Raw genomic sequence first — 15077 nt, forward strand, 5'->3', positions numbered from 1 at the left:
TTTTACGCGACCCTCTGTAGTGCGGAATGGCTGTGTTGAAATGTAATCAAAAAGCTCGTCCAGGGCTTCTGGGTAGAGTCCCAAATCCTTTAGATTATATTAGTTCATTATCTCAGACCATGTTGGGTCTTTTCCAGTTGATAAATTGGATTTTTTTTGGAAAGCATGGCAGTTGGGTTTATAATAATATTTAGGATTAAAGGGGAGGATGAGGGAAAATAATTTTCTCCTGTCATGAATGCCCTTCATTGAATTTTAGAAACTCAGTTTGGAAGAGCAAGGTGGGTGTTAGACAGAATGCTGTGAAGACAGGCAGACACGTCTGTAGGGTCAGAGTGAAAACAGATCCAAGATGCTTTGAGGACTCAGAGACGAATGAGCTGCGATGAGCTGTTATGTTGGTTAATTTTATGCATTAACTTGGCTGGGTCACAGTGCCTAGATATTTGGGCACCATGACATAATCGTGGATGTTTCTTGTGAGGGTGTTTTTGCATGAGATTTATATTTAAATCAGTGGACTCTGAGCAAAGCAGGTGCCCTGCATAATGCGGGTGGACCTCGTCCAATCAGTTGAAGGCCTGAATGGAACAAAGACTGACCTCCCCTGAGCAAGAGGGAACTGGGCCGGCCAGACGGCCTTCGGACTTAACTGCAATGTCAGCTCTCCCTGGGCCTCCCGCCTGCCGGCCACCCTGCACATGTTGGACTTGCCAGTCCCCATAATCTTGTAGCCAATTCCTTAAAATAAGTCTCTGTGTGTGTGTGTGTACACATATATACATATACATGCACACACACACACACACACACACACACAGCCGTCGGTTCTGTTTCTCTGGAGCTCTCTGGCTAATGCAACTTTTATGAGGCTATTTCAAGCGCGGAGAGTTCCACGGTCCCCCATCGCCACCTACTCTCGCTCTCTGTTCCTGAAGAGCATATGGCTGCAGATACCTCCCGGGAGGGTTACAAAACGCCTGTTTTTTTGTTTTGTTTTAGTTTTTATACCGCAGAGGCCAGCAGGATGCCAAGTCTTAGGGAAAAAAAGTTTACTTTTGGGTTTGTAAAAAGAAGCACTTCACTAGCACAGCAGCTGCGAAGACAGGAAAAGCTGCAGAACAGCAGAACACTGCGGACTGCCGAGGCGGGAGACAGATGCTTTCAAAATAATTAATGAATTACCAACCTGCTGGGCCTGGCCATACCCGGCCTGTCCTCTCCAAGTCCCTGCCCTTTCTTAGGGTGCCTGAGCTTGGGCTCATCCGGGCTGGCTGTGCCCTCCCCTTGGCTGGTGGTCACTCCATGGTCTCCTTGCCCAGGTCTCGTCCAAACCACTGGCACGTCACACCCTGTGGCCTCGATCCCTGGTGCACACAGGAGGGCTCACCCCGAACCTAGCAGGTGGAACGTGGACCCGAGACCCGCCCTGAGCTTCTGGGCCTGCTGTCCACGGCATGGGGGCTGGTTCTGGTTTGAAGAACAGAGCCGAGGAGCTTCTCTGAGATGGGTGGGCGTGAACCCAGCAGAAGCCCAGAAAGCATTTTAGTATGGCCCCTGTTCTCGCCGTGGATCCAAGGAGATGTCACAGGACTTTTCACCCCTCCAGGAGGGACCGGCCGAGGGAGGGGGCAGTCCCAGGGATCTGGCCTCCCAGTCAGGGCAGGGCAGCAGGGGCGTCCCAGGGGCACACTGGGCCTTGGGGAGGGGCTGCCAGGCTCTCGGGCGGTCCCAGGGGAGAGCAGAGGACCCTTGTTCCTGGGAGCGGCCGCTGGATGAGACAGAGGCACAGGAGACGACAGATGGCAGAGTCAAAGACTGCATTTATGCTGCCACAAGCCCGAAACACCGAGATTGCCAGCCACCTCCGGAAGCTGGGAGAGGCCAGGACGGGTCCTCCCCTAGAGGCTTCAGAGGGAGTGTGGCCCTGCTGACACATTGATTTCAAGCTTCTAGAGCCCAGAACTGTGAGAAAATACGTTTCTGTCGCTTTAAGCCACTCAGTTTGTGGTACTGCACTGTGGACACTGACACAGTTGACAGTGATGTTTATTAATGATGCAGCAAGCCCTTGGGGGTGGTCCTGTTCCATCTTTGCTGTGTGCTTGGCGTTTCTGCCCACCACCATCTATTCCCTGAGGACAGACTCTGCCAGTGAGACAAAACGAGTCAGATCCTGGTGCGTGTCCTCAGTTTAGCCCGAGAGGCAGGAGGCACGAGTACAAGTAGCAGCGTCAGAGGCAACAGGCAGAGCAAGGCCAGGGCTGCTGGAGGTGCGGATTCTGGCCAGGACTGCCACAGCCGGGGGGGCTGAGTGTGGCCCCTGGTCCTTCCTGACAAATGTGCTCAGGGAGAAAATCTCCGGGCCCCTCCCAGGTCACATTCCATCATCTGATTCTGGCTCTCTAGGTTGAATAGTTGTGATTACTTTCTCATCTTACTCGGAAGGGTTACAGGAGACCTTCTGATTAAAGCAAATGTCTTGTACATCAAAGCTGCTCACCATTACCCCTGGGCTTCCTATTAATCATCATCTCTTAAATCTGTTCCCAAAGAGCCTCCCTAGCACAGGGCCAGCTGCCGGGCCCACGCGATACGTTTTAATCAACTGTATTAAGCTTTTCCATTTTATGACATTTTAAGTAGATGATTAGACTCCAGTCGCCAGGTGTCCAATAGTTTGACTTTGTGACTGGGAAATCATTTTTGAAAATATCCATCATGTACACATGTTTGTATTTCTACTGAAACCATCTGGCAACTCTGGTAAAATGCAAAAAGGAATCTCTGAAATAGAGGAAAAAAAAACAAACCATGAGAAGAAATGCAGAAGCTTTATTATAATCATTATTATTCTTGACGTTAACAATTAATAAACTCATTTAGGAAAGCATTTCATATTCAATGATGTAGAGCCCACAGACGCATGCCAGGCCTAGGCACAAGCACATGAAAACTGCACCTCTGGGAATAACGGCCCCTCCAGCTGCAGACTGGAAAGCACTAAGGACGCCTCTGAGTGTCTGGGGCAGAGGGCGCGACGGTCTCACGCCCGGCCTGGCGCTCCGGGCCCCTCCCAGGCGCCGGCTGCAGCAGGTACACGGGTGGAGGCTGCTTGCTCAGTGTTTCATGGCAGGGCTGCCGGGCTTCCTGGGTCTCCACAAGCCGCCTTCAGTTTATACCAACTGAAGCGACTAAGAAATTCAAGATGTGACCACACCGTGCCTTGAGGGTTACACACTGGTGTCCTGCAGGTCACATGGATGGGAAACCAGACACTGCCTTTAAACGTGAGGCCGAGCCGTGCCTCTCCCTCTGGGTCTGGCCGCGTCTGCTGCTGCTCTACCAGCTGGCCGACGCGGGCTGCAGAGTGGCATCCGCAAGGCTGGCGCCACGGACGCTGCTCACGGCACACGCCGACCTGCAGCCAGCCCACTGCGGGCGGGCGGGACAGTGGGGCTGGGAGACTTGCACACCTGGCTGAACGAGCCCTTTGGCTTTTCGGAAAAGCCGGGCACCCTCTAGCCGTGAGCCCCGGAGCAGTCAGTCTAGGACAGCTCCGGGCAGGAGACCCTCAGCAATCAGAGGACAGTCTGATGCGCCCGAGTGAGGATGGGCCCAGGCAGACACGTCCAGGGCTCCTGGACAGTTACACTGGTCAACAGGCTTTTCCAGCTCAAATGGAATGTGGTGTTTGCGTCCCTAGGTTTTTTTTTTTTATCTGGTCCTTCCTTGCTTTCAACTCTCTTGCTCAGGTGTTCCTGAATTAGCTGAGTCTATTCCTCCACTCTGGTCACTTCCAGAACTCAAAAGCAGCTCTAGAGGTGATTACCAAAAAACAGGTAATCACTAGGCTTGCCTCAATTTCCCCAGAGGAGCCTGTCTGGCTTGAGGCCATGCCGTTCTTGCCATGCTGAGATCTCACTGCAGAGGAACGGCCTCTGAGCAAAGCGCCTGCATCCTCATTTTCTGGCACATTGACTCCTGGAATAAAAGAGCCATTTCAAAAAATACCTGTTTTGTTTTGTTTTTCCTGTGAGCGCTTGGTCACCCCGTACAGCGATCCCTCGGTGCACAGTGGGAGGGACGTTCAACCCCGCTGCTGCCTGTTTCTAGGGCTTTCCCGTTCTGCCTCCCTGAAACCCGCATCTTAGTTGACTCCCTTATTTCTTACTCTCCCGTAGGTGTGAAGACTTCATCGTCCTATTACTAAAAGGCATGTAATGATTGAGCTTTCCCCTAATCTTAATCTAATCCTCCCAAATTTGCACCCTCTTGTTTTTAAGACCACAGATAGGGACTTCAGGCAACTGCTGGAACAGAACTAAAGCTAAAGTTCAAATGACTTCATTTTACTCATATCTTGGGAAATTCTACTAATGGCACTTCTAGGGGGACAAAATGATCCTCAAATGACATCCAACCAGAGATCCCTGTGAAGAAAGTTTGGGGTGTGAGCCATTCCTAGTCTCAAGTATGGAAATCTAAGGCAAAGGAAGGAGCACTTTGCTTTGTCTTAGATTTCCCAGCGGACAGTGTTTGGAAGAAAGTGCCAGTTCTCTCTGTCGGGGGAACAGCAACGCAGGACAGCCGGGGCGCTGCTGCTGGTGACGGGGCCGGGGTCTGGGCGCCGCTCACTTGCGAGGCTGCTGGATGTGCTGGGTCCTTGGGGAAGGATGCTTGTCCATGGAGGCGTGGGGCTTCTGGTGAGCCACCTGCGCGGCTGCCGGGGGGAAGTCCTTGTCACCCTGTCAGGAGACACAGAATGCAGGGGCTGATCAACAGTAAACACCCCGGTCAGTGTATAAGGACCCCCCACCCCCCACGAGGCCCAGTGTGTCTACCCAGCGTCCCTGCGGGGTGAGTACAGGAACGGTGAACGTGTCAGCAGGTAGCAGCCTGTCTCCTGTGGCTGGCGGGGGTCCTGAGGCTCTTGGGGGGGCCCAGGCCATCAGACCCAGGCAGGGGAGGTGGCGCGGAGGCCACACACCATTAGGATGGTGACAACGCTTGCTGGCTCTGCCCGTGCTGAGAGATATAGGAACCACACAACTCACTTGGCTCTGAGTTGGGTGTTGGTGGCTTTCTTCTGTTGGATCTGTTTTTGTGATCACTTAAATTGGGGACAAGACAGGACCAATACAGAGTCCTAAATTCATATTTGCTGCTACCCTTGTGAGCCAGGCCTGGGGCGCTGGCTGGGAAGGAGACACACAGGGCGGCTGTGGGATAGAGCTAGATTCAACCTGCCCAGCCTGGGAGAAGGAGCCACTGTTTTTCCAGAGAGGGATCCGATGGCTTCTATTGCCAACAGTGGGTGCGTGACCAGGGCTGATGCCTGGCCCACCATGGGCGGGCTGGAGCCACGGCACGCTCTGGCTGGGCCAACTGGCTGAGGTGTTGGCATTTGATTTTCTCTCATGTGGTACACATGCCACCTATCTGTGCCCAGGTCTTTGGAGGGCCATGGTCACAGCTCTGCCAACAGTGAGTAGTCCTCAACAATGGCATTTTCTCCGGGCATCTTACAAGGACTGGGGAATGTCCTGAGAGCAACAGAGCCCCAGACGGCATTGCTGTGGGAGCTGGTGGGACGTCAGCAGTTAGGACAGAATGTCGGGTCTCACCAGAGGGGGACTCCTGAAAGGTGAAGGGTGTGACCCAAACCACAAGTCTCGGCTGGGATCTGCAAACCGGAACAGCCACAGATCCGCCGTGGCCGCGTGCCACTAAAGCCTTGTCCCCGCATGCTCCATTTGCATGTCACGTAATTCTCACGTGGTGCCACACATAATTATTTTGATCTTTTCCGTCATCTAAGAATGTAAAGTCATTCTGAGCTCACAGGTCACTTACAAACACCTGGCCTGGCCGCAGGCTGGCGACCCCTGGCTCAGCCTGAGGGGGCGGGAGGTGGGTTGGGGGGCAGAGGAAGGTGGCTCTGTGGCACCGCAGATCCGCTCCGCTGTGTGCTCTGTGCTCCGGGTTCCTTCACACGTTCCTAACCACAAAGCCAAGCTCCGTGGAAGTGTGACAGAGGAGACAGCCACTGGCCCCAGACTTGAGGACCAGTGTGGTCTGGCTACTCCAGGCAGAGTCTAACAAGACCGGGAGGAGCTGGGAGGCCACGTGCTGACACACAAAGGCTTCGCATCCCCCGCAGGTGCCCCGGGACTTACCCGTGCGATGACCCCGGAGATGAACACGGTGGGTTTGGGGGGGCTGGAAAACAAGAAGGGAAACGGCGACTTAACACAACGATTCCTAAGGGGGCCCGACGGCGGGCAAGGAGGGCCTGGCGAGACTGCTCCAGGGAGCGGAGCACACGAGGCCATCTCGGCAACTCGGAGGGGGAGGACAGCCGGGCAGCGCCCAGGCCCTCCTTTTCCTGAGCTTACTTCAGGCAGTGAGCGAGAGAGGAAAAAAGATGACAGAAACGAGCAGCCGAATTGCCCAAAGTACTTTCTTTTGGGCGTTGTCGGTTAGTCATGGCGTAACTGCGGGCAAGCCCGGCCGTTTGGGTCGCGGGAGACCACGGCGCGTCCCTGAAGCAGGCAGGAGCCTCGCACGGACGAACCCAGAGACCTCCTGCCTCAGACACCGGGGCTTCCCCTCCAGAGCCTCAGGTGGGACCCCAGGGCTGACGCCGGCCTCCTGGCCCCGGGGAGCCCCAAGTATCGTAAATGCAAGGTCCTCAGGAAGCTGTCGTCACTTCTTAGCATTTTAACTCAAATTGGCTCTAAAATTGCCGAGTGCTGAGGGCAGACAGCGGTACCAAAGCCATACACTTTCAGGGCTGAGGAGCAGACAGACCCAAATGGGCTAAAATCGCCTGTGACTCTGCCCCTGGCGATAGGGACACGCAGGGTGTCCACCCACCCCTTCCACAAATAGATGCACATGCTTGTTTTCTTATTCAGCTCTTTCTTACAAAAGTGGCCGTACTGTTTTGTCATCATCTGCTGTCTGAACGAGAATACATGAGCGTCCTTCCACGTTACTGTGCACTCTGTGCATTTATGTTGGACAGCTCCATGTACCGTAGTTTAAAAACATTAGGCCACAGTGAGGTAGTGCACAAGGTGTGTGCACCTCCGCCAAGAGGTAAGGAGACCCGAGAGCAGGAGGTGGATACAAGGACAGCCCAGCGGGGACGCGAAGGGGGTTGTTCCCGGAGGTGGGCGGAGAGGAGGGGCCTCACTCGTGGACGGTCCTGCTTCAGGCGGGTCCTGCTGGGCAGAGGGGCAGAATTCAAGTCCTGAGCTCCAGGCCTGCCTCTTCCCACTTCTGCCTCTCTGCTCTGCAGCTGCTGGTCCTTCTAAGGAATCCACTTGCCTGAGCTGTGTTTTGCTGCAGGCAAAAGTCCCAGCATTCAGGAAGCTCACTGTTTACTTCCCCCAAACACCCCAAATTCCCCTAAGTAATTTCTGTTACTTCATGAGATGAAGACACTTCAAGTTTTACTAAGCAGCATAGAAATGCCCATATATTACCTTGCTTTTATTTAGTGTTTGTTGTGTGGTTAACTGGGTCAGATTTTTTCCCCCTTTACATATGTAATTTAGCTATAGGATTACTAGCCAGCCAGAGATGGATAAGTTCACCTCAAGTTTAAGCCCCCGAGCAGCATGTTTGAATTCATTTGGATTCTTAAAGCTCATCCTGCCCCAACGGCTTGATACCACCCACAGGCGAGGCCCACCACCTCCAGCGGGCTCCGGGCTCAGGGGTTTGCTTCCAAAGCTCAGGAACTGTGTCTGGATTCTAACATTTTATAAACACTTTGGAAAGGAATATGGAATTGGTAGCACACAGGTTTCCTAAAATCATTTTGAATGTTCTTTTAAACACCTAGGAACAGCCTGAAGCAGGGATGGCCCCGCTCTGATAAAGAGTCACACAGTGTCACCTTCCACAGCCCTCTCTCAGCACCAAGGGCGCACGATCGTTCTAGTCATCTCCACTTTTAGTTCATTTTTTAACCTATGTCAAAGCTCTGAAAGGCACAAATACAGGAGGCCCCCCATCTCAAGACCTTGGCAAGAATGTCATCCACAGAGAGTAAATCTAGTAAGAATAAATACATAATGAAGGGGATTAGCTGCCCCACACAAAGTGAGCCCTGAAAGGTGGCTGAGGTGGCTTGGGCAATTGCATACACACACAAACATTCCCTCTCTCTCGTACACACACACACACACACCTCGTTGTATCTCCTTTCATTCAGCTTCACGTTGCTGCACTTCACAGACATTGCATTTTTTACAAATTGAAGGTTTGTGGCAACTCTGTTGAGCAAGTCTATGGGTGCCGTTTTTCCACCAGCACGTGCTCACTTCATGCCTGCGTCACATTTCAGTGATTATCACAATGTTTCACACTTTTTCTTTATTATTATATCTGCCATGGTGATCTGTGATCGGTGATCTTTGATGTTACTATTGCAATTGCTTTGGGTGCCAAGAACCACACACATATAAGACAGTGAACTTAATAAATGTCATGTGGGTTCTGACTGCTCCACCAACCAGCCACTCCCCATCTCCCTCCTCCTCAGCCCTCCCTATTCCTCAGACACAACAATATTGAAATTAGGCCAATTAATAAGCCCACAGTGGTGTCTCAGTGCTCAAGTGAAAGGGAGAGTCCCAAGTCTCTACCTTTAGACCAAAAGCGAGAATTGATTAACCTTCGTGAGGAGGCATGTCGAACGCTCAGACAGGCTGAAAGTTGGGCCTCTTGTGTCAAACAGCCAAGTTGTGAATGCAAAGGAAGAGTTCTTGAAGGACTTTAAAAGTGCTACTCCAGTGAACACACGAATGATAAGAAAACAAAACAGATTTATTGCTGAGATGGAGAGAGTTTGAGTGGCCTGGACAGAAGATCAAACCAGCCACAACATTCCCTTAAGCCAAAGCCTAACCCAGAGCAAGGCCCTAACTCACTTCAATTCTGTGTAGTCTGAGAGAAACGAGGAAGCTGCAGAAGAAAAGTTTGAAGCTAGCAAAGGTTGGTCCATGAGATTTAAGGAAAGAAGCCGTCTCTAGAACATAAAGGTGCACGGTGAAGCAGCGAGTGCTGATGGAGAAGCTGCCGCAGGTTATCCAGAAGATCTAGCTAAGATCACTGATGAGGGCGACTCCACTAAACAGCAGATTTTCATGTAGACAAAACAGCCTTCTATTGGAAGAAGATGCCATCTGGGGCTTTTGTAGCTAAAGAGGAGAAGTCAATGCCTGGCTTCAAATCTTGAAAGGACTGACTCTCTAGTTGGGGGTTAATGCAGCTGGTGATTTTAAGTTGAAGTCAATGTTCTCGTACCATTCCAAAAATTCCAGGGCCCTTAAGAATTATGCTAAATCTACCCTGCCTGTGCTCTACAAATGGAACAACAAAGCTCGCATGAGAGCACATCTATTCACAGCATGGCTTACTGAATATTTTAAGCCCACTGTTAAGACTTAGTGCTCAGAAAAAAATGATTGCTTTCAAAATATTACTGCTCACTGACAATGAACATGGTTACCCAAGATTCCTCTGATGGAGATGTACAAGGAGATTAATGTTGTTCTCATACCTGCTACCACAGCATCCATTCTGTAGCCCATGGATCAAGGAGTAAATTTGACTTTAAAGATGTATCATTTAAGAAATTTCATAAGAAATTTAAAAAAATTTGTAAGGCTATAGCTGCCATAGATTGTGACTCCTCTGGTGAATTTGAGCAAAGTAAATGGAAAACCTTCTGGAAAGGATTCGCCAGTCTAGATGCTATTAAGAACATTCATGATTCATGGGAGGAGGTCAAAATATCAACTTAACAGGAGTTTGGAAGAAATTAATTCCAACCCTCATGGATGACTTCGAGGGGTTCAGGACACCAGTGGAGGCATAACTGCAGATGTGGTGGAAATAACAAGAGAATTAGAAGTGGAGCCTGAAGGCGGGACTACATTGCTACAATCTCAAGATAGAACTTGAATGGATGGAGTTGCTTCTCATGGATGAGCAAAGCGACTGGTTTCTTGAGATAAAACCTACTCCTGGTGAAGATGCTGTAGACATTGTTGAAATGACAACAAGGGATTTAAAATAGCCCATAAATTTAGTTGAAAAAGTAATGGCAGGGTTGGAAAGGATTGACTCCAATTTTGAAAGTTCTACCACGACTAAAATACCATCAGACAGCATCTCATGCTATAGAGAAATCTTTCATGAAAGAATCAATTGATGTAGCAAACTTCATTGTTGTCTTATTTCCAGAAATTGCCACAGCCGCCCCAGCCTTCAGCAACCTCTACTCTGATCAGTCAGCACCACCAACATTGATGCAAAACCCTCCACCAGCAAAAAGATTACAACCGAAGGCTCTGATGGTTGTTAGCACTTTTTAGCAATAAAGTATTTTTAAATTAAGGAGTGTGTATGTGTGTGTGTGTGTAGACATAATGCTATCACACACTGAAAAGACTACAGTATAGTGTAAACATAACTTTTATATGCACTTGGGAAACCAAAAATTTGTGTGATTCACTTTCCCACGGTATTAGCTTTACAGCTGTGGTCTGGAACTGAACCCACGGTATCTCCAAGGTATTCCTGTACGTATGTATACATTCATTGTGGAAAAGCAGACAAGCCAAAAAAAAAAAAGTTAAAATTGCTTATAATTCTATATTACTGTGTATGTTTGTATTTATAACATAGACACACAGAGAACTAAACCATTAATATAAGCAAGCTGCCTGTCAAAAGATGGCAAAAGGAAGCTCTTCCATAATACCTAACAGTGATACGTAATTTTCACATAGCTCTTCCTTTGGCAGAGCATATGTTGTGTTCCAGGTTTTCATCAAGTTTGACCAAAAGGCCTCCGAGCTCAATATCTTTTTTCTGTCTGTAATTAATCGCATCTTAAATTGGTAAACAATTATTACATTTACATAGTAAAAACACTTTCTAAACTCTTCGCGATGTGGTGGCTTAAACAAAAATTCACAAAAAAAAAACCCCGGTAAAGAGTCCGGGTGCAAAGCTGCGCTTGCAGAAACACACGTCTTTTAAATTCCATTAGGGTTCCACACAAAGTATAACCTACATTTCTGAGATTCCATAAGCTCTGATAGCTGCTTTGAGGATTTATTTAATCTGATGAAAATCATTCTGACAGATGCTGTTTTGAAGATGCAACATTATTTTCTCTCAGGAAACAGAGACAGTGAAACTATCATCCCTGCCTTCCCCATATCCTGGGGCCTTTCCAGGCTTTAAAAACCACACTTATTGAAATGTAAAGGAAGTGCAAGCCAGGCAGAATTAGCCAGGATTACCGCCTGGTAGCACTTCCTCAGACATCAGCAGAAACTGCAGCTTTGTCACACCTGGACTCCACAGCCACGAATGTTTGTGCTCACAGGTCCCTATTGTTCACAGTCTCTATTGTTCACCGTTAAGGACCACGTCAAACTCTTAATAGCATCACTTGTCCTTAACAAAAGTTCCCTATTATTTATTTTCTAAATTTTCTTAATAAATAAAACTTATACCTTATTGCCATTTCATAGAAAATACAGGCAGGCAGGATAGAATGCCAGAAATGTTCAGTGAACAAATGACCCTGTGGAATGCAAATGTCATACAACTGAGTTTGATGGTCTCAGCTTTAACGGAAAGTCTTGAGGGCTGAGAAACTGGAACTCATATTTTTAAGACTCCCAAACGCCCAATTTCAATATATTTTATTTAACTCAATATATCCAAAATGTGATCATCCCAACACGTAATCAACATAAAAACTGAGATGACTTGATATTCTTTTGTTTCTGTTCTAAGACTTCACGACCTTCCTTTGTCAATGTAGGTCCCAGACGATGTGCCATTTCTGCCTCAGTTCTGAAAGGTCTAAAGCCACATTCTCCATGCGTTAGAGCTGGACAGAAACCCTAATGGTGACCTGATCCTATGCCTTCATACTCCTGCAGACAAGGGCTCCTTGGAGGATGGCCTGCGATGTCTCCCAGGTGACCTGAATTCTGGCTCCCTGCACTTCACCCAGTGGCCCCATCCTGAGTCTACAGCCTCTTCTGTAAGAGAGCCCTTCTAGATCTGAAGAAGGCTACCATGGGCTCTGGGTATCCCTTTCCCAGACGCAAGGGCGTGATTTCAAATTCCTTCACTCTCTCGGGCCCTCCCCCTAGCTGCATGCTGGTGTGGTTCTAGAGTTTTACCCAGAACTGCACATAACACCCCACCGTACCCTGCCGGTGCCGCAGGACACCTGTGTTCCCGCAGTACTTCCCCCTGGGCTACCGAGAGCAGGGCAGGCTGGGGAGATGGTTCTGGGCCCCCCAAAAGCAGCTGAGATGGCAGCAAAGGCATTGCTGAAGAGCTGCAGTTCACAGAATCGATTTCATGTTAGCAGTTTTGCTCTGGGTTCAAGGAAGTCCACTCAAATTATCCTCTGCAAATGCTTTCTCCTCTTCATGTAAATACGCTCTAAAAATATCACTGGGGAAGTGTTTGTACAGAAGATGAGAACACACAGGTTTTAATGCATTGTTTATTATTTTTTCTAAAGGATGGGAATGATCTTAGGTGATAAATAGCTACTATTTACCTATTGCTTGCTATGGGCCAGGCATTAAGTGCTTTACTTAGAATTGCTGTATCTAACCCTCTCAATCCTGTGAGGGAGGAACTGTTATCTGCATTTCACAGATGAGAATGGTAAAGCACTGGGGGACAGACTTGGAACAAGAGCTACCTAGGGCATGCGATCTTGGCCACCAGCCCCACCCCCTCATTTTAGGGGGCCTAGGGGCCTCAGGGTTTAGCTTCTGTCTTCTGCATATGATTTAGAGATGCAGACTTTTAAGGTAAGCAATTTAAATGTAATCTAAGAGTCCTTTATTCAACCAGCCAGTATAATATATTCAAATCTATCCAAACATTTACTTTCTGACTTGATAATGGATTTTTTCCCCTAAAAACTATCATTTATGTCTACGGCACTTAACTAGCGTACAGAGCACGTCCACATAAATTATTAACTCATCTGATTCTCTGCAGCAGGTGTTATTTCTATTTTATGGAGGAAGAAGTGGTGCCTCAGAGAGGCTGAACCCTGGGGGCAGATGCCGGGGGGAGTGTTCGGGCCAGTGCCCTTGGCTGGGTCACCTGCACCCCCCCCAGCTCAGACATCGAGGTTCTCGAGTGTCAGGAACAAGGTGCAGTGAAGGCTTCCAGCTGTCCACCAGATCAAGATGCAGTCAGTGAGGTCCAAGGGGGAGGACGGAGGGGAAGGTACAAGTGGATCAGTGGGCTGACTCCAGGTGGTCTGTGTCTGAGTCCTGGATCAGGTGCTGGGCTGGTGTTGGACCCTTCTGAGGCTTGGTTTCATCTGTAAAATGGGATGGCAACGCTCCCCATCTCACCTTGTGCTGGCGAAAGCTAGTCATGGGGCGCACTGGGCATGCGGGCTGCAGAGGGAAGGCCCGACGCTGGAGCGCTGCAGCAGAAGGGCTACGTGCGACTAGCTCCCGTCACACAAAGGGAATGAGGCCTCAGGGTCCTCTTCCTGCACACTGACGGAGAGGTGACTTGGGGTGCAGCCCAGCTTGCCACCTTCCCGCCCACCCTCCTCGTGAAAGCACAGAGCCCATAAGGCAACCTCAAAACAAATTCTGAAACTCTGTTTCGACTTTGCTCAGAATCTGTGGCTTTGTGCTTTTACAGAGTTTATGGGAAAATATATTCCCACCTGGGGTGATTTTATTTCCTAGTAAGTAGATGGAAAACAAATCCCTTCCTGCCATTTTTAGTTCTTGAAGTATCTTCCTGGCTTGGTCTTAATTTATTTGGGTTATTAATTTTCTGGACACCAAAATAATAATTAGCGTGGCTGGTGAGCAGAGGGAGATTTCCCACTCGACTGCACCCAGACATTTCTTGGTACTGTCATCCTTCAAAGTTTGACAGTCACGGCTGTTTCCCTCCTTTGGCCTGGAGCTACGGATTTTCCCACAAGGTGGCACTGCCGGTCCTTGCAGCAGCGGCTCTAGGGGCCCGGGGAGGCTGTGGCCAGCTCGGCCGGCTTAGGATAACTGGAAGCCAGGCGTCCACCGCGGGGCCACTGGCACCTTGGGACAAGTGCGCGACTCTCCCTGAGGAGTCGGTAATAGTGCAGTGAGTCTGACTAAAGGTAAATGAAACACAAAAGTGCTGTAAGTACAATTCTGAACCTGAGAGAAAAGAACCTAGAACTGAATTCCTTGTAGATTTGGTACATGGCATTTATAATAATTCTCAAAAGGGCACGACCAAAGGTGCTCTTCTGCGGAGAACGTTCCCACTGGCCGAATGGCCCCTGACTTCTGTGCGGAGGTTGCGTTTGCAAAACACTGGGAAGCCCTCGCTGAAGATCTGCCCTCTTCAGATCTGCCGATCCAAGGGCACTGCGATTTCAGGACAAGACTGTGCCCCCAAACCATGTCCCGGCCTTTCTTCAGAGCCTGGCCCAGGTCTCCTGTGGGAGGGATGCTCGTTTGGGGGTTCAGAGATACCTCTCTGCAGGTAACATTCCATTCACGAATATCTGGCTCGTTGCTGATCCAGGTGTCAAACTCACCCACCCACTCAGTCAGAAAAGGCTGCAGCCACGTACTGGGTGTGCATCACCCATAGCTGGTGTGTTCCACAGACACTCAGAACGTACAGTGAAGCCACCAACCACTTTAAAAGGGGCCGGACAGCCCAGAAAGCTGCTCTAAGCTCAGTACTTGCCGCATCCCAGAGGAGCTCGTCATTTGACTTAGGGCATTTCCCTTCTCCTTCCTCCTGCTCTTACCTCACTCTCCCTCCGTCCGTGGATGCAAAGAAGAGAAAAGAAACATGGTAAGCATTCTAATTTCTTATCTTGCATCTCACGGATTTAGCAGACAGTGATCTCCCCGGGCCACTCCGAGTCTTTACCAGGGAGGGGGGGAGTTGGTCCTCGGCTGGGTGTGAGAATCCCCGCTGTGCTGCAGCTGTCCCTAGAGCTCAGAAGATTCAGACGCACAGAGGACAGACCAGTACTG

The 15077-nt window shown here is 49.6% G+C and overlaps 1 protein-coding gene across 1 annotated transcript in view; it reads right to left on the reverse strand.

The window, feature by feature from the left end:
* Positions 1-2815: 2815 nt before the first annotated feature.
* Positions 2816-15077, reverse strand: part of LOC123648477 (death associated protein) — a 63925-nt gene continuing 51663 nt past the window's right edge. The window contains exons 3-4 of the mRNA XM_045566309.1: positions 6180-6222; positions 2816-4748 (exon numbers count right to left, since the gene is read on the reverse strand). Of these exons, the coding sequence (XP_045422265.1) occupies positions 4635-4748; positions 6180-6222 (157 nt within the window). The 3' untranslated portion in view covers positions 2816-4634. The remainder of the gene's footprint in view (positions 4749-6179; positions 6223-15077) is intronic.

Source organism: Lemur catta, chromosome 12 (genome assembly GCF_020740605.2).
Source record: "Lemur catta isolate mLemCat1 chromosome 12, mLemCat1.pri, whole genome shotgun sequence".
NCBI classification, from domain to species: Eukaryota; Metazoa; Chordata; class Mammalia; order Primates; family Lemuridae; genus Lemur; species Lemur catta.